Raw genomic sequence first — 18,293 nt, forward strand, 5'->3', positions numbered from 1 at the left:
CCGTGATGGAAGAGGAGCCCAACCCAAACACACTGCCACACAGTCAGCTCAGTGAGCCCCAGGTCCCAAAGGATGGGGCATAAACAAAGTGAAAGAGAAACCACAGCAACTTCCTGCTTATCAGGCCTGCAGAGCACAGGCACCAGCAAAGCACAAAATGCCCTCATTCCAGGGGATCCCAGAGCTCTCCAGAGAGCATGGCTGGCTGGAGGAGAGACACCTCCCAGTCCTGGGGCATCTGAGCAACCCCTCAGTGAGAGCTGGGCTACAGCTGGCACCCAGGAGAACAGAACTCAAATCAGAGCCTCCCCAATTCACCCCTGTATCCCTGGGCTGGTGCTCCTCAGCCTCACTGGCAGCACAAGCACGTCACACTGGCAAAGGGAAGCTGTGCCCACTGAACACTCTCCAGAGCTCACTCACACTCACCTTGACAGTGGAACCGGTCCCTTTCTGCTTGGGCTCCTTCCCAGGCGGTGGGCTCGGAGCTCCAGGGGAGGTCTTGGTCTCAGGCTTGCTTTGGGGGGCTCCCCTGGCAGGAGACAGCCTGGGACTGCCAGGGACCGCTCCCTTGGCAGAGGGACCGGCTCCCTGCCCTGCTGACAGCCGCTCCTTGCTGCTGCCCCGGGGCTGGGGACCTGCTGTGGCTGCTGGCAGCTGGCCAGGGGCACCACTGTCCCCTTCCACATCCTCCCTGGCCGCTCCTCCGTGCTCCGGGGCTGTGCCATCCCCCACCCTGTCCCCCGGGGCTGTGGCACTGGGAGCTGGGGCAGCCCCCTCGGCTGTGCTGCTCTGCTCTGCAGGGCTCAGCCTCTCTGCTTCCAGGCTGCCAGCTTCCTCCCCCAGGTGTGCCAAATCCCTGTCACCTCCAGGTGTGTCTCCACTGGCATCAGCAGGTCCATCAGCACCTGGGTTTGCTCCCTCACTGCCCAAATCCCCATCGCCTCCAGGTGTGTCTCCACTGGCATCAGCAGGTCCATCAGCACCTGGGTTTGCTCCCTCACTGCCCAAATCCCCATCGCCTCCAGGTGTGTCTCCACTGGCATCAGCACGTCCATCAGCACCTGGGTTTGCTCCCTCACTGCCGGGGGGTTGGATTTCTGGAGGAGCAACACCTGTGTCAGGCAACTCTGTGGTTTGAGCTGGTGCTGTGCTTTGAGGAGGCAGAGAGTCCTGTTCCCCAGAGATGGACTTCTGTGCTTTAGTCTTCTTCCCTTTCTATTAAAAACAAAGAAAAACAAAGACCACAATGTCTGTTTATTCATTGCCAAAGGGAAACTCTTTGTCACCTCCTCCATTGCAGCAAGTGCCGACATCTTCCTGTAAGGGCTAACAGAGAATGATCAGGAAGAGGAGGGACAAGACCAGCCAGCGAAATGCAAATAATTCTTGAGAGCTGTGTAGGTTTAATATTCAAGACTTGCTCAGCAGGAGCACAGAGCAGCGCTGCAGTGTCTCAGCTGACTCATGCAATTTGTGGTTCCCCCTCCCGGCACAGCAGCTCCGCACGCACACACAGCGTCAGCAAACACAGCGAGCTTCTCCTGGAGGAAGCCAGGCAGCAGCTCCCCGACGTGGCCAGAGGGATGTGGGGGATGCAGCCTGGCCTCCTCACTTCACACAGGAGAGCAACAACTCACAGCTGCTCCCCAGCAGGATCCTCACCTTCCTCAGCAGAGACGCCACCTCAGCAGAGTCGCCAGCCCCGCGCTGAGCCGAGGGCTCTGTGTGGTTCTCTGGAGCTGTGACATCCCCCAGCAGCGAGGATCCCTCTTCCTCCTTCTGTGTCTCAGCAGAGCTGGGAGATGCACCTGCAGTGTCAGGCAGAGCTCTTGCTCTGTCCATCAGTGACTTGCCCTCTGTCTCCTTTGTTTCGGTGGTGCAAGGAGGCCCAGCAGCACCTTCTCCCTTCACCTCTTCCTCTGCATCAGGGACTGCAGGGACCTGCACCTCTCTTCTCTCTGCAATGGAGGGAAATTAATTGTTAAACTGGAAACCCACCCCACAGCAGGGTCACAGGATGGTTTGGGTTGGAAGGGACTTTAAAGCTCATCTCGTCCCACCCCTGCCACAGGCAGAGGCACCTTGCACTGGACCAGGTCACTCCAAGTCCCTGGATGGGGGAGAGAATCAGAAAAAAGGCAAAACTTTTGGGTTCAGATACACACAGTTAAACAGGACAGAAAAGAAAAGAAAAATTACAATAACCATAAAGGAATATCCAGACCAAGTGATGCACAGGGTGCTTGCTCACCACCCTCTGAGCCTTGCCCAGCCAGCCCCTGAGCAGTGGCCCTCACCCCTCGGCCAGATCCCCCCAGTGCCTCCTCCAGCACCGTGCCCTGTGCTCTGCAGCATCCCTCTGGGCACCGGGGCAGCTCCCCTGGCTCTGCCCTGCCAGCTCCTCCCTGCCCGGGCAGCCTGGGAACCCGAGGAGTCCTTGGCTTAGTGCAAGCACTGCTCAGCAGCAGCTGAGCCATCGGGCTGTTATCAACAGGAGCCTCATCCTGAACCCAAACACAGCTCTGAAACAGCTCCTGGGAACAGCAAACTGTCCAGCCAAAGTCACAAACACACAGGAGCCGTTTGTTGTTCCCTGTTCAACTCCCACCAGCCACACCACCACTCTCCCTTACAGCCTCCTGCCCTCTCCAGGGCCCTGCCAGATGCAGAATGATTAAGGAACCCCAGCACTGAGGTAGAGCTCCATCCCTGTCGCTGCTGCAGACACAAATGCAGCAGCAGTGCTGGCAAGCAGCTGCCTGTGCCAGTGCCTGGAGCCCAGCGTGAGCAGGGACAGGACAGCGGCACCTCCCAGCTGGCACAGCCTTCTGGGTGGCACAGTGACTGCTCCCACTCAGCTGAGGGCTTTCCAAGAAGGCAGAGAAACTCCCTTTTATCCTCACAGCTTTATCTAGTCCTTCAAAAACCTGCGGAAGGGCAACTCTGGGCTCAGACAGCAGAGCAGATCTCTGCCTTCTGCAAGGGTTTCACAGGCTCCTCCAGCCCAGTTCTGAGAGCAAAAGTTTTGAACCTCAGCTACTTTGGATGTTCTTCCTACAGCATTCCAGAGCTGGGGATGCCAGGTTTGTAACCCTGCTGTGCTGAAGCGTAGCGGGATTTGCTAAGAACTGACCCTGTGGGGATTGCAGCAGCTTGATTCTGATCTAGTGTGCTTTTTCCTAGCGTCACATTCTCTCTGTCAACAAACCAAAAGCCATTCTGGTGTCATTCGGTCTTAAGCAAGTAAAGGATTAGGAAACATTTCCCCCAGCAGAACTGTGTTGAGCACTTGGTTCTGTCTCTGTTCAGCGAGGCAGAATTAGTGTGTTGTCAAACACAACTCAGGGGTGAGCTCCAAATCTAACAACAAGCTGCGAATTGGAAATTCTGTGTCAAGAAGGACTCAACCAGTCTTTTAACACAAAGACCAGCACTACTTCATTGGTAAAATAAACTAGTTCAACACTGGAGACCTGAGTGTGGAGACTGTGTAGGATGTGTCACCAACTGAATCACTTGTCTGTCTCCTGACAGTCACTGCAAAGTGAAGAAAACTTTCTCTGGTCAGGGGAGGTTGAGATGAGAGATTGGGAGGGGAGTTTGGGACCAGAGCAGAGTGGAATGGGCTGGGCAGAGCAGAGCCCAGAGCCGCACGGGCACCAGAGGTGACACAGGCAGCCCCCGGTCAGTGCGCGCAGCCCCCGGTCAGCCCGGCCCGGCCCAGCCCCGCCGAATCCCGGGCACAGCGCGGCCCCGCAGGCCCCGGAAGGCCCCGCCCGGCAGCCAAGGGGGACAGACAGGCCCGGGGCACAGACACAAACACCGGCACACACAGCGTGAGGCACCACAGCCGCGCCACTTCCTCCTCTGCCCGTTTTATTGTCAGGGAGCGACACTGGAGAGCCGGGCTGGGAGCGCGAGGGCAACCACAGCGCTTGAAGGCAAATCAACACCAACAGCGAGCGCGCCCCCGGCGCTGAGGGCCCGTGCTCCCACCGAGGGCCCGGCTCCGCTCCTCGGAGCCCTGCCTGGGGCTGCTCGGCCGGGCTGGGCCGCGGCCGGGAGCGCAGTTCCAGCGGCGGGGCCGGGACCGGGGCCGGGCCAGGGCCGAGGGTCGCCGTCCGGGCCGATCCCGCCTGGGCGGGGCCCACCCCGTGGGCGGGGCCTGTATGCAAATGACGCCGCTCTCGCTCCTTGCGGATTGGCGGCTCTCCGCCCCCTCGGGCGATATGCAAAAGTACAGGGTGGATGGACCAATGGCGTGGCGAAGGAGTGGTTGTATGCAAATGAACCAGTTATGTGATGTGAGGGGCGGGGCTAGCGCGGCTCCCGGGGGGCGCCGGGAGGGCCCGGGGGGGGGGAACCGGGAAGAACCGGGGACGGGAACCGGGGAGGGACACGGGGAGGGCCGGGGAGAACTGGGGGCGGGAACCGGGGAGAAGCGATAACCGGGGAGGGACACGGGGGAGAGGCGTCCCGGGTGACCGGGGAGGAGATGGGAGTTCCCGTGCATGCACCGGAGGGCTCCGGGCAGATGGGGGATCAGGGCGCACCGGGGAAATCGAGGCACACGGAGGCGCCTTCGGGGGCACCGGGAGGGTGCAGCGGGACCCGGAGCCGCAGCTTCCCCCGCCCCGCAGCCCCCCAGGCCCGGCGCCCCGTGCCGCCACTCACCGGCCCGGCAGCGCAACTCACCGAGTGACCGGGCACGGGCACCGGCACCTGCAGCGCCGCTCGTCCCGCCGCTCCGCCGGCTCCCACCCGGACAAGTTTCGTTTCTCCACTGAGCCGCCAACTTTCGTTTTTGTAGTCACGGTCCCCGCCCAGCCCCGGCCCGCCCCGGCCGATCCCGGCCAATCCCGGCCCCGGGCGGCTCTCGGTGGGTCCCGCCCCGCCCGGTCTCCATCCCGCCGGGCATCTCCCGGGTCTTCTCCCGGTACCCCCGAGCATCCCCCCGTGCCCGGTGCAGGTGTCCCGGCCTCTCCCGGTACCCCCGAGCATCCCCCCGTGCCCGGTGCGGGTGTCCCGGCCTCTCCCGGTACCCCCGAGCATCCCCCCGTGCCCGGTGCAGGTGTCCCCGGCCGGCAGGGCACCGGACAGGCCCGGCAGCAGCAGGGAGGGCAGCTGTGTTGGAGGAGAGCACTTTGTGCTGGTCCCGACAGCCAAGAACGGAATCCGCACTCCAAAGTGGGGGCACAGCTCCCGGATCCGAGCAGGACCGAGCCCAGAATGGGCTCCCAGCAGCGCTGCCCTCCAGCAATGCTCACACAGGTTTGAGCACACACACATTCCTAAACAACCAGCCTGTTTTACCCCCATGGCCCCGTTATCCCTCTCCCAGCGCCCCCATGGTGCGGCAAGGAACTCACAGCTCTGTGCACCCCGGGCAGGACCCGGAGCCCCGGCAGGTGTGTGGCTCCTGGGCAGGTGTGAGGCTCCTGGGCAGGTGTGAGGCTCCCGGGGCAGATGTGAGGCTCCCGGGCAGATGTGCAGCCCTTCCAGCACCTCTGGCAGCAGGAGCTGTGCAGAACGTGCCCTCGGGCTCGGCTCACCCGCACCGCCCCAGTTTGCTTTCAGTTTCTATTCCCTGGCAAGCTCAGCAGCACCAGAAGATAACTCCCCTTCCCACACAAAAGGAAAAAGCTTTCCCTCAGGAAGGCAGAGATCACACTGACTCATTAGCAGTTTCTGATTTATTAAACCCTCGATGTCCCACGGGCTGTTCAGGGGAACTGAATTCCCAGCCCTGCCCAGCCCCTGGTGACCCTGCCCAGCCCCAGCAGGTGCTGTCCCCATCACACAGCCTGATGTCACCGTGCCTGTCCCCTCGGCAGGGCCCAGGCCAGGGGCTGCACCCCAGGGGGAGCCCAGCCTTGACCCAGGGCAGTGCTTGGCACAACACCCCACAGATAAGATAAGGATTAAAAAAGGTAAGGAAGGATAAAAATCAGTAAGGAGCACAATCCCAGATGTTTTCCCTTTCCCAGAGCTGGAGGCTGAGCCCCATGTCCACTTGGAGGGCAGCACAGCAGCCCTGAAAGCTTTGAGAGCCCCCCCTGCGTCACCACTGGAGCGGCCCAGAACATGGAAAAGGTCCACAATTAAAAGAGTCATTTAAAAAATGTCAGCAGCTCCCTGGAGGAAGGATGGCTTGGCACTGGTCACTGTGACAGAGAACGGTTTTGTGCCACAGCCCGAGTGGGGCTGGGCTGGTGCTGCTCTGTCCATCTCGCCGTGGGACACGGGGACAGTCCCTCCCGTGCCCAGCAGGGGCAGCTGGCTCCCAGGGACGCTGCTGGTGGCACTGGGGTGGCACAGGACGTTCAGCCCAAACTGGTGTCACTGGATGAGCCCGGTGCTCTCGGCAGTGCTGGTGAGGGGCTCTGCCCTGCTGCCCCCCAGCTCCGCTCCCCAGCTCCGCTCTGGGACAGCACAGGGGAGGCACAGTCAGGGCAGGGCTCATGTCCTGGCTCTGCCTAGCACAGAGGGAATTTTCTCCCCAGGAGCTGTTTCAGGGCTGTGTTTGGGTTCAGGATGAGGCTCCTGTTGATAACAGCCCGATGGCTCAGCTGCTGCTGAGCAGTGCTTGCACTAAGCCAAGGACTCCTCGGGTTCCCAGGCTGCCCGGGCAGGGAGGAGCTGGCAGGGCAGAGCCAGGGGAGCTGCCCCGGTGCCCAGAGGGATGCTGCAGAGCACAGGGCACGGTGCTGGAGGAGGCACTGGGGGGATCTGGCCGAGGGGTGAGGGCCACTGCTCAGGGGCTGGCTGGGCAAGGCTCAGAGGGTGGTGAGCAAGCACGCTGTGCATCACTTGGTCTGGATATTCCTTTATGGTTATTGTAATTTTCCTTTTCTTTTCTGTCCTGTTAAGCTGCCTTCATCTCAGCCCAAGAGTTTTTACCTTTTCTCTGATCCTGTCCCACCCCTCTGCAGGGGGAGTGAAGGGCTCTGTGGTGCTGAGCTGCTGCTGGCTTGAACCACAGGAGCTCACCATGAATCCCCAAGGCTGGGGACACCCAATTCTTGGGACGGGCTCCAGCTCACCCTCCCAGGAGCCCCTGCAGCCCCCACTGTGCTGCTCTGCAGCTGGACAGGTCAAATCCCCACGGGTGTCCTCCAGAGCCACACTCACCCCATCCTGGGAGAGCAGCCAGAGCCTCACCTGCCTCCTCCCTGCTGGGGAAATGCTGGAATCCTTCTAAGTCTGCAGACAGGAGGACTTGGAGAACGGGGTCCTGAGGGCAGAGAAACTTGGGCTGGGGAGTGCTGGCCTGGGGCAGAGCCCCCAGTGCTTCCCAGCACCCCCAGCCATCCCAGAATGGGCACCCAGCCCTTCCCAGCACCCCCAGACATCCCAGAATGGGTACCCAGCCCTTCCCAGCATGGGCACCCAGCCATGCCAGCACCCCCAGCCATGCCAGCACCCCCAGCCCCAGCTGTGGGAGATGAAGGTGCTGGGGATGGTGATGGTGCTACCAAAGGAGAGGCCAGCACAGAGCCCAGGGAGGGCAGCTGGGCTGAGCCCATCAGCCCCACTCACAGCATGGCCAAGGTCCCACACACCTGCAGGCCACAGAAGGCCAGCGAGAGGCCGTGCCTGTGCAGCTCCTGCAGCAGCTCCGCCAGCCCCAGCAGCGCCGTGTAATCGATGCTGCTGACGTGGCTGCAGTCCAGCAGCACAGAGCGAGCTGGAGATGCTGCTGGGAGAGCACAAGGTCATGTCCCACACGTGCAGCAATGAGCAGCCCAGGGGTCCCAGCCCTCAGAGCCAGGGCAGGGCTGGCAGGGTGGGGCACGCAGTCCTGGGTCTGGGCAGCACCTGCCACCCACGGCAGTGATGCAGGAGGTGACAGCCGTGTCCCCAGGACGGGCCAGCAGCACTGTACCTGCCAGAGCACGGCTGCACACCGAGGCCCTGAGGTGCTCCACGGCTGGGAAGTGCAGGCTGCTCCCCAGCTGCACCAGCAGCACGGCCCCCTCTGACACCTGTGGGGGGACACAGGCACAGGGGCTCAGGGCTGTGCAGGGACACAGGCACAGGGGCTCAGGGCTGTGCAGGGACACAGGCACAGGGGCTCAGGGCTGTGCAGGGACAGCCACAGGGGCTCAGGGCTGTGCAGGGACACAGCCACAGGGGCTCAGGGCTGTCACCTCCCCAGGCAGGGACAGCTCCCGTGTCACTCCCTGCCCTCCCGGGTGGAGTGGGAGGAGCAGGAGCCCCCATCCCTCAGGGAACCCCTCCTGCACTCAGCCCAGTGCCAGCAGGGCAGGGCAGTGATGCCTCCCTCTCCTGCTCTCCAGTCTGAGGATTTCCCCCTCCTCCTGCTCTTTTAAAGGGCTCCCTGTGCTGTGCCCGGGGCACACTGGGGACAGCAAGAACAGGTCAGGAGCATCCTGCACCCAGCACCTCCCTGCCCTCAGGAGCTCCCTCCCAGCTCCCTGGCCCTGCCACGTCCAAGCGTGTGAGAAATGGATTTGTCAGAATTCTCAAAACCTGACAGAAAGCTCACACACTCCTGTACAAGTGTATGCAAACTCTGAGATAAGGCCTGCTGGCTTAGGAAGGCCATGGAATAGAGATGACATTGTTGAGAGAGAGATTGAATTAGAAACAAATTTCAAATGATGGCCTTGCAAAAAGACCTGATATTTTAGAGAATTAGAACTGTGAAAGATGCATTGTAGCATTACATGGGGTAAAAATATAAGTGATTGGTGTCAGAAGTATTAGCAGCATTGTGTGGCAAAAGCTAATAGGCTGGAAAACATTTATAAGGGATTGTACCCAGGAAACAGGCTGGCTTCTGATGGAATGGCACTGAGTTTTACATCTCTTATGTCTCACCCTTCATCGGGACTGATAATGGAATAAAATCCTTTAAAAAGCCTCTCAGTTGCCCTGTCTGTGAAAAGCTGGAAAAACCAACACAAGGGCAGGGGAGAAGCTCACCTTTATCGGGGGCCTGGCAATGGAGTAGAGCAGGAGAAGGCCAGACACCAGCACCCCAGCCACGATTCCATACTGCACCTCCCAGAAGCAGAGCAGGAAGGTCACACAGAGGGGCACGAGGTCCAGCCCTGCAAGGGAGAGAGGCCAGGCTGGGTGTGGCTGGTCCTGGTGCCACAGAGCACTCGGTGACGGTGACAGCTCTGCATCACACACAGGTGGCAGCTTCGGTGGAGCTCGGGGTGGGAGCCCTGGGGAGGGGCTGTGAACTGTCCCCTCTGCATGACAAAGGAGCCAGGAACCCTGGGCAGCCACACGGTGGGCACTTGAGAGTGATGGGACACTCAGAGACAATGATGGGACACTCAGAAACAATGATGGGACACTCAGAGACCATGATGGGACACTCAGACAGTGATGGGACACTCAGAGAGTGATGGGACACTCAGAGACAGTGATGGGACACTCAGAGAGTGATGGGACACTCAGAGACAGTGATGGGACACTCAGAGACCATGATGGGACACTCAGACAGTGATGGGACACTCAGACAGTGATGGGACACTCAGAGACCATGATGGGACACTCAGACAGTGATGGGACACTCAGAGAGTGATGGGACACTCAGAGACAATGATGGGACACTCAGAGATGGTGATGGGACACTCAGAGACCACCCCCAGACTTTGCAATGTTTGTGAGGGGATAAAAGGAAAAAAGCTTACAGGCTCCTTTGTTCTGGATCCCTCCTGAGAAACTCGAGCTGTCATTCTGTTATTTAGCTATGGCCCCAGGATTAAATTATTTTAAGGATCTGCGTGTCTGAGACTGCTATGGGAAATGTGGGGTAGAGCTGGAGAGGAGCCCTGCTGTGTGTGAGAGGGGCAGGGGCAGCCCTGCAGGGGCTCAGTCCCAGCTCAGGGGGTGGGTGTGACTGCCAGAGTGGCTCCTCATGGCTGCACTGGGGCATCGCCCTCACTCTTAACCCGCCAGAGCGTCCCGAAGATGCCAGCGTCGAACATGGGCACCACGGCCGAGATGATGACAGCAGCCAGAGCTGCTTTGGGGATGTAATAGAACAGAGAGGTCAGGTATGCCAGGGACAGCAGGACCAGGGCACCTGCGGGAGAGGAACCCTGAGCCACGGGCACCTGGCAACCAGGGGTATCCCACACCCAGGGGTACCCAACACCCAGGGGTCCTGACAGCCAGGGGTATCCCACACCCAGGGGTACCCAACACCCAGGGGTACCCCACACCCAGGGGTACCCAACACCCAGGGGTCCTGACAGCCAGGGGTACCCCTCACCCAGGGAACCCCACACCCAGGGGTACCCCACACCCAGGGAACCCCACACCCAGGGGTCCCCAGCGCCCAGGGCAGGGCTGTACCTGTGACGAGCCCTCCCGCGGGGGTGCAGACCCCTGACTGGGCATTCACTGCTGTCCTGAAACACAAACGCACCGTGCCAGGCTGGGCAGGGCTGGGCGCTGCTCCTGCCCACTGCCCACACCCCACCCTGGCAGGGAGGAGGGATCACCAGCAAGCCCCGGCCTCCCAGCACTGCTCAGCAGGAAGGGAGGTGGCCCTCGAGGAAGGGAAGGTGGCCACGGGACACAGGCATAGCCCAGCCACCAGGGTGGGCTGCTGGGGACCAGGACACGAGCTCAGGGAGCCAGTGGCACAGCACATCTGCCACTCAGGACCTTGCAGAGCTCCCTCACCAGCAGCCCCAGCGAGTGCCCTGCTCCCCACCCTGCTACTCACCGGCCAAAGCTGCCCGTGATGGGGTACGAGGAGACAAAGGAGCCCAGGACGTTGGCAGCACCTGGGGGGACAAAGGAGAGGGGCTGGGGGGCACTGCTGTGTCTGTGTCCCCAGGAAAGGGGCTGGGGGGCACTGCTGTGTCTGTGTCCCCAGGAAAGGGGCACTGCTGTGTCTGTGTCCCCAGGAAAGGGGCTGGGGTGGCACTACTGTGTCTGTGTCCCCTCCATGACCCTGCAGGAGTGACTCAGCCTGCTCTGGAAATTCCTGAGCTGAGAGAATGCCCGGGGTGGGGACAGCATGCGAGGTAAGGAAGGGAGAAGCTCAGGTGAAGGAAGGGAGAAGCTCAGGTGGAGGCAGGACTGGCCAGATGGGGATCTCAGGCAGCTCAGGGGCTGTGGGACACCCGGTCCCACCCCTGCCCCCCTGAGCAAGCAGCTCTTACCCAGAGCCAGCAGCTCCTGGTTGGGGTCAATCCTGTAACCATTCTGCGAGGCTGAAAGGAGATGCTGGTGTTGGCCTGAGGCTCCCATAGGGACCTGCCACCCAAATGGAGCAGAGCCAGCAGTGATGGGACAGTGAGGGCCCTGTCCTGGCACCCTTGGGCACAGGAGCAGCCCGAGACAACGCTCACCTCCTGGGCAAATTTCAGCTGGGCACCCCAAGGACCCCTCCTGCCAGCCCGTGCTATGAACTGGAGCCCAGTGCCCCAAAAGGAACAGCACCTTCCCCAGCACCCCGAGCCCTGCAGAGAGCCCTCCCCAGCACCCCCAGCCCCACAGAGCCCCCCTGGGAGCACAGGGCAGGGCCCTGGCACAGCCCTACCGAAAGCCTTGGCGATGGCGACGCTCTCCAGCAGCCCCATGAGCGGCACCACGGCCAGCCCGACCCCCATGTCCTGGAGGGAGGATCCAGGGGGGATCAGGGAGGGATCCAGGGAGGGTCAGGGGGGCTGGGAGCCTGCACAGGCAGCAGGGAGCAGGGCAGCCCCCGGGGAGTGGCAGCACCCACCTGCACCATGCTGGGGAAGGGGACGGTGCCGTTGGGCGCTGCCAGGGAGAAGCGTGGTGGCTGGAAGGCTGGCAGGCCCTGGGGGATGCTGCCCGTGAGCCTGAAGGGCTGGCAGCCCATCACCTGGAAGGAGTAAGCCACCAGCCCAGCAGACAGGACCACGAGGGCATTGCGTGCTGCCAAAGTGGAGAGAGCAGCCGTGAGCCCTGCCCGAGCCCAGGGCAGCAGGAGGGGACAGGAGATGGTCCCCGAGCTGCTGGGCACTGCCCAGCCCTAGGAAGGGCACAGGAGATGGTCCCTGAGCTGCCGGGCACTGCCCAGCCCTAGGAAGGGGACAGGAGATGGTCCCTGAGGTGCTGGGCACTGCCCAGCCTTAGGAAGGGGACAGGAGATGGTCCCTGAGCTGCCGGGCACTGCCCAGCCCTAGGAAGGGACACAGGGACAGGAGCCTGGGGACTTTTCCTCCCTGCCCCACCTCCAGGTCTTGGCCCCTGCCAGCCGTGCCTTTCCCAATTTCAGGCTCTGCCTTCCCTGACCCCAAGAGATGAGCCCGGGAGGGGCAGGGACAGCTGACACACCTGTGGCACAGATCCACACAATCAGGTGGCTGATCCTGACAGCCAGCGGCGCTGTGGGCACAGCCTGGGCCAGGTGGCTCTTCATGGCCCGCAGCCCTGCCAGCGCTGCCAGGCAGCTCAGCCCCAGCACAGCGTCCCCAGCCCTGCAAGAGGCACATCAGTGCCACCCCAAGCACGCCCTGAGAGCTCCCACAGAGGCCAGGGCAGGGCGTTTGTGTCACAGCCGAGAAATCAGCCCCAGCTGTGACCCCAGGGACGGGGAGCAGGGCAGGGGGTGCTGACCTGGTCTCCCCAATCCTCCTCAGTGTCTCGTAGACCTGCAGGAAGAACTGCCTCGGGATGCCTTGCAGGCCCAGGATGTTCTGTGCAGGCAGACAAAGCCGCTGAGAGCCCAGCCCAGCCCAGCCCCGTGACCGCAGCCATTAGCCAACGCCGGCCTGGAGCTGCTGCCAGAGGCTCTGATTTGGGTTAACCACAAGGGAAGTGTGGCAGCCCAGCAGAGCCTCGGGTCCCTGCGAGGCCAGCGAGGGGCTCCCGGCGCTGCAAACCACCCCCAGCTTCCCAATTTGCAAACCCACCGTGCCAGAGAATCCCCAGTGCCTCCTGCGGGTGACCAGTCCCATGCCCTGGTTTTACTGGTGTCCTGGATGCCACCAGCTGGTCACCAGCAGAGGTGTTCAGCTCGGTCTGCTCCGAGCAGGGCGCTCAGGGACCCAGCAGAACCACGGGCAGGGGGTCCCGGGACCCCTGTGGGGCTCCTTCCCCCAGCACCAAGCACATGGCCCAGCCCGGTGCTGAATATCCCGGCTGCAAAGCACCAGGAGAGAGCTGCGGAGGCAGCCAGGACAGGGCACGTCCTACCTTGACCTGGTTGAAGCTGATGGTGATGGAAGCAGCTGATGTAAACCCCTTAATGACCGGGCAGGAAATGAAATCCAGAAGGAATCCTGCATGGGATGGGAGGCAGTGAGCACGCTCCGGACCCCAGCGGGACAGCAGGACAGTGCCAGTGTCCCAGAGAGCAGAGAGGAGGAAGGAACGACTCCAGGCTGTGCAGCAACGTCCTAAACACATCAGTGCACGGCAAGGGCATCTCACCGAGGCGCAGGAGCCCCATGGCCAGCTGAATGCAGCCGCACAGGAAGGCGAGCAGGACGGCATAGGCGGGCTGCTGGAAGGCGTACGAGGAGACCAGCAGGGACATGATGGCCGTGGGCCCCAGCGTCACGTCCTTGGCCGTGCCCAGGAGGCAGTACACGAAGCAGCCCATGAAGGAGGAATAGAGGCCATACTGCAGGGGGACAGAAGGGGCACTGGCACAGCCCTGGGAGCCGGGAGAGGCCGGACACGTCCCGGCTCACCCCGGCCGGAGCTCCGCGGGTCCCGGTGCTGGCCCGGTACCCACCTGCAGCGGCAGCCCGGCCAGCTCGGCGTAGGCCAGCGCTTGGGGCACGGCGGTCAGCCCCACGGCCAGCCCGGCCAGCGCGTCCAGCGGCAGCCAGGCCCGCGAGTACCGCGGCAGCCAGCGCAGCACCGGCAGCGCCGGGCGCGGGCACCGGCACCCGGGCATGGCCCGGACCCCCGCGGGCCGGTACCGGGGAGGAGCGGGACCCCCGCGGTCGGTACCGGGGAGGAGCGGGAGCCCCGCGGGCCGGTACCGGGGAGGAGCGGGAGCCCCGCGGTCGGTACCGGGGCGGAGCGGGACCCCCGCGGGCCGGTACCGGGGAGGAGCGGGACCCCCGCGGTCGGTACCGGGGAGGAGCGGGACCCCCGCGGGCCGGTACCGGGGAGGAGCGGGACCCCCGCGGGCCGGTACCGGGGAGGAGCGGGACTCCGCGGAGCCGCGGTCGGTACCGGGGGCGGTGCGGGACTCCGCGGAGCCGCCGGTGCCAGCCCGGCACAGCCCGCGGCTCCGCCCGCCCCGGATCTGAGCGGCCGGGACGCCTCATGTGACCGGGGTGAGGAGGAGCCGGGGCGGCCGGAGGAGCCGCCGAGCCCCGCTGCCGGTGCTGGTGCTGCTGCCGGTACCGGTACCGGTACCATGCGGCCCTGGGCGCTGCTGCTGCTGCTGCTGCTGCTGCTGGGCGCGCTCCCGCCCGGCGGAGCCGCGGCCCCGGCCCGCAATGTGCTGCTGCTCCTGGGTGAGTGCGGCCCGGCCCCGGAACCGGCCCGGACCCCCCTGCCCGGGGCTGGGCGCTGGGGGCATCCCGGGGACGGGAGGGAGGGACGGTCCCGGGCTCCGCTGCATCCCCTCCGCAGCACCGGCCGGGGCACCCGCAGCCCGGGGATGCTCCCGGTGTCATCAGTGTCCCTCGAGCCCGGTGAGGGACACCCCGGGCTGGCCTTAGGGACACCCCCGGGCTGAGCTCAGGGACACCCCCGGGCCGACCCCAGGGACACCCCCGGGCTGACATCAGGGACACCCCCGGGCCGACCCCAGGGACACCCCCGGGCTGACCCCAGGGACACCCCCGGGCTGAGCTCAGGGACACCCCCGGGCACACCCCAGGGACACCCCCGGGCTGACCCCAGGGACACCCCCGGGCTGAGCTCAGGGACACCCCCGGGCTGACCCCGCTCCCGTCCCGCAGCCGATGATGGCGGCTTCGAGAGCGGCGCCTACAACAACTCGGCCATCCACACGCCCAACCTGGACGCGCTGGCCCGGCGTGGTTTGGTGTTCCAGAACGCCTTCACCTCCGTGAGCAGCTGCTCCCCGAGCCGGGCCAGCATCCTGACCGGCTTACCCCAGGTAGGGGCACCCGCGGCACCAGGCCGGGGCTGCCAGCCCGCAGCAGGAGTCACGGGCACGGCTGCACGGGTTTCAGGGCTGGGCTGGCAGCCCTGGTCTGACCGTGCCGTGTCCCCACAGCACCAGAACGGGATGTACGGGCTGCACCAGGACGTGCATCACTTCAACTCCTTCGATGGCGTGAGGAGCCTGCCCCAGCTGCTCAGCCACGCTGGCGTCCGGACAGGTAGGAGCTGAAGGAGCTGGGACAGGCAGGAGCTGGGACAGGAGCTGGGACAGGAGCTGGGGCAGGAGCTGAGACAGGAGTTGGGACAGGAGCTGGGACAGGCAGGAGCTGGGACAGGCGCTGGGACAGGAGCTGGGGCAGGAGCTGAGACAGGAGTTGGGACAGGAGCTGGGACAGGCAGGAGCTGGGACAGGCAGGAGCTGGGACAGGCAGGAGCTGGGACAGGAGCTGGGACAGGAGCTGGGACAGGCAGGGAGCACCAAACCAAACCCCACTGACAGAGCTCCCTGGACCTCTGGCCGTCCCTGCAGAGAGGGGACAGCACATCCTCCCTGCACTGCTCCTGGCACAGCAGCTGTCTGCATTCTCACAGGGATAATTGGGAAGAAGCACGTGGGGCCAGGGGCCGTGTACCCCTTTGACTTTGCCTACACTGAGGAGAACAGCTCGGTCCTGCAGGTGGGGAGAAACATCACCCGGATCAAGGAGCTCGTCCGGCGCTTCCTGCAGAGCCAGGACGAGAGGTGAGGCTGCCCCCTTGTCCTGGGAAGGGCTGCACTGAAGATGTGTCCCCATGGCCCAGCTGGTCACAGACAGGGTCCCCCCATATCCAGATTAGGTGGGGGAGTCCCGCTGACCCCAGCTCGCCATGGCACAGCCCAGGGAGGGCTCTGGGCACCCCTTTGCTTCACCACCTCCACACCCCCCCTTTCCATCCCTAGGCCTTTCTTCCTCTATGTTGCCTTCCACGACCCTCACCGCTGCGGGCACTCCCAGCCCCAGTATGGGCCCTTTTGTGAGAAATTCGGCAATGGACAGAGCGGGATGGGCTGGATCCCTGACTGGAAGCCACAGATTTACCACCCGGAGCAGGTGCAGGTGAGTGTGGGGCTGCACATGGTGGCATCCTCTGACGGAGCCAGGGCTGGCCTCACCCTGTCACTGTCCCCAGTGTCACAGCAAGAGCTGGTGAAGGCACGGGGGCCTGTGTCAGCCACGTGCCCCTTGCCCTGTGTCTGTTTAGGTCCCTCCCTTTGTCCCGGACACGCCGGCTGCCCGGGAGGACCTGGCTGCCCAGTACACGACCATCGGGCGCATGGACCAAGGTGGGAGCTGTGGCCAGGCTGGGGCTGAGCTCTGAGCCCCTCCCCGCCCCCTGAGCTCTGTCCCTGCTCTCACAGGGATTGTGGCCAGCCTGGGGCTGAGCTCTGTCCCTGCTCTCACAGGGATCGTGGCCAGCCTGGGGCTGAGCTCTGAGCCCCTCCCCGCCCCCTGAGCTCTGTCCCTGCTCTCACAGGGATCGTGGCCAGCCTGGGGCTGAGCTCTGAGCCCCTCCCCGCCCCCTGAGCTCCGTCCCTGCTCTCACAGGGATTGTGGCCAGGCTGGGGCTGGGCTCTGAGCCCCTCCCCGCCCCCTGAGTTCTGTCCCTGCTCTCACAGGGATCGGGCTGGTCCTGCAGGAGCTGCGCCGCGCCGGTTTCCTCAACAGCACCCTGGTGATCTACACCTCCGACAACGGCATCCCCTTCCCCGGGGGCAGGACCAACCTGTACCGCTCGGGCACCGCCCAGCCGCTGCTGCTCTCCTCCCCCGAGCACCCGCAGCGCTGGGGGCAGGTCAGCCCGGCCTTCGCCTCCCTCCTGGGTAAGAGCTGTGCCTGGGGCTGTGGGCTGCTCCCCACCCTCCCTGCACCAAATCTCGGGGTCCTGGCGCTGGGAGCAGCCCCGAGCCCTCAGCATTGGCAGGGCCAGTGCAGGGAAGGGAGAGGGGGAGGACAGAACAGGGTCCCCTGCAGGGACACCATCCCCAGGGACCTTTCTGCCCCTTCTGGGGCTTGAGTTTCCTCCCACGGTGCCCGTCCCTGCTCTCACCCTTTTCCTCCCCTGCAGACCTGACGCCGACCATTCTGGACTGGTTCTCCATCCCCTACCCTGCTTACAGCATCTTTGGCAAGAGGCAGGTGCGGCTCACTGGAAAGTCTCTCCTGCCGGCCCTGGAGTCAGAGCAGCCCTGGGCCACCGCCTTCATGAGCCAGAGCCAGCACGAGGTGACCATGTACTACCCCATGCGAGCCGTGCAGCACCGCCAGTTCCGCCTCGTCCACAACCTCAACTACAAGATGCCCTTCCCCATCGACCAGGACCTGTACGTGTCGCCCACCTTCCAGGACGTGCTGCAGCGCACGCGGGCGGGGCAGCCCACGCACTGGAACAGGAGCCTGCAGCAGTACTACTACCGCCCCCGCTGGGAGCTGTTCGACTGCAGCCGGGACCCTGCCGAGAGCCACAACCTGGCCCCCGAGCCGCGCTACGGCGCCGTGCTGCAGCTGCTGAGGGCACAGCTGCTGGGCTGGCAGTGGGACACCGGCGACCCCTGGGTGTGCGCCCCCGACGCTGTGCTGGAGGAGAAACTGAGCCCCCGGTGCCAGCCGCTGCACAACGAGCTGTGAGGGGCACCTGTGCCCACACAGGGCCGTGCTCCCGTGGGGCAGGGACACCACCTGTGCCCCCACAGTGCTCCCGTGGGGCAGGGACAACACCTGTGCCCCCACAGGGCCGTGCTCCCGTGGGGCAGGGACACCATCTGTGCCCACACAGGGCCGTGCTCCCGTGGGGCAGGGACACCACCTGTGCCCCCACAGTGCTCCCGTGGGGCAGGGACACCACCTGTGCCCACACAGAGCTGTGCTCCTGTGGGGCACGATGGGCTGGTCCCAAATCCTGGGTGACACCGCGAGGCTCTGCCCTCTGCTGCCAACACTGCCTGGCCCCACAGCACTGGGGATTCCTTGTGCCTTGGGTCTCAGCCAGAGGAGCCAAAGGGCCAAGCTGCCCCTCAATAAAGCCTCTGGAGGATAAGGATCCATTTTCACCTGGAACTGAGCACGGCCCTGCAGCAGCCCCCGGCTTAGAGGCAGCAGGACAGGCCAAGGGCCTCTGTGGCACAGCCAGGGCTGCAGGAACAGCTGGAGGCCCCCAGTGCTCTGGGAAATGGGGAAAGCCCTCAAGGGGCA

General features: G+C 64.0%; 3 protein-coding genes across 8 annotated transcripts in view; 1 reads left to right on the forward strand and 2 right to left on the reverse strand.

Moving 5' to 3' along the window:
• RNF213 (ring finger protein 213) overlaps nucleotides 1-5,524 on the reverse strand; it is a 46,465-nt gene extending 40,941 nt beyond the window's left edge. For 4 of the 5 annotated variants that reach the window (XM_071451486.1, XM_071451484.1, XM_071451487.1 and 1 more), the window contains exons 1-3: nucleotides 4,699-4,798; nucleotides 1,666-1,961; nucleotides 430-1,218 (exon numbers count right to left, since the gene is read on the reverse strand). In XM_071451486.1, the coding sequence (XP_071307587.1) occupies nucleotides 430-1,218; nucleotides 1,666-1,845 (969 nt within the window). In that variant the 5' untranslated portion in view covers nucleotides 1,846-1,961; nucleotides 4,699-4,798. Of the gene's footprint in view, nucleotides 1-429; nucleotides 1,219-1,665; nucleotides 1,962-4,698; nucleotides 4,799-5,372 lie in introns of those variants that run through there. The other variant, XM_071451485.1, reaches the window with a different exon arrangement.
• Nucleotides 5,525-6,434: 910 nt separating this feature from the next.
• Nucleotides 6,435-14,005, reverse strand: SLC26A11 (solute carrier family 26 member 11). Of its 2 annotated transcripts, none has more exons than XM_071451348.1 (15): nucleotides 13,709-14,005; nucleotides 13,402-13,594; nucleotides 13,165-13,250; nucleotides 12,586-12,665; nucleotides 12,304-12,446; nucleotides 11,726-11,901; nucleotides 11,540-11,612; nucleotides 11,160-11,210; nucleotides 10,718-10,778; nucleotides 10,342-10,397; nucleotides 9,929-10,069; nucleotides 8,953-9,080; nucleotides 7,889-7,988; nucleotides 7,566-7,699; nucleotides 6,435-7,237 (listed from the first exon to the last, which is right to left on the reverse strand). In XM_071451348.1, the coding sequence occupies exons 1-15, from the start codon at nucleotides 13,871-13,873 to the stop codon at nucleotides 7,043-7,045; spliced, it is 1,782 nt and encodes a 593-aa protein (XP_071307449.1). In that variant the 5' UTR covers nucleotides 13,874-14,005; the 3' UTR covers nucleotides 6,435-7,042. The 2 variants fall into 2 exon arrangements, with proteins under 2 accessions (XP_071307449.1, XP_071307448.1); XM_071451347.1 differs by having other exon boundaries at nucleotides 7,566-7,702.
• A 229-nt stretch (nucleotides 14,006-14,234) lies between these two features.
• SGSH (N-sulfoglucosamine sulfohydrolase) lies at nucleotides 14,235-18,142 on the forward strand. Its single transcript, XM_071451350.1, has 8 exons — nucleotides 14,235-14,444; nucleotides 14,895-15,055; nucleotides 15,176-15,281; nucleotides 15,655-15,805; nucleotides 16,004-16,160; nucleotides 16,306-16,387; nucleotides 16,721-16,924; nucleotides 17,170-18,142. The coding sequence occupies exons 1-8, from the start codon at nucleotides 14,345-14,347 to the stop codon at nucleotides 17,727-17,729; spliced, it is 1,521 nt and encodes a 506-aa protein (XP_071307451.1). The 5' UTR covers nucleotides 14,235-14,344; the 3' UTR covers nucleotides 17,730-18,142.
• The last annotated feature ends 151 nt before the right edge of the window (nucleotides 18,143-18,293 follow it).

This window comes from Agelaius tricolor, unplaced genomic scaffold, assembly GCF_023055355.1.
Source record: "Agelaius tricolor isolate 1412-34295 unplaced genomic scaffold, bAgeTri1.0.p SCAF_32, whole genome shotgun sequence".
NCBI classification, from domain to species: Eukaryota; Metazoa; Chordata; class Aves; order Passeriformes; family Icteridae; genus Agelaius; species Agelaius tricolor.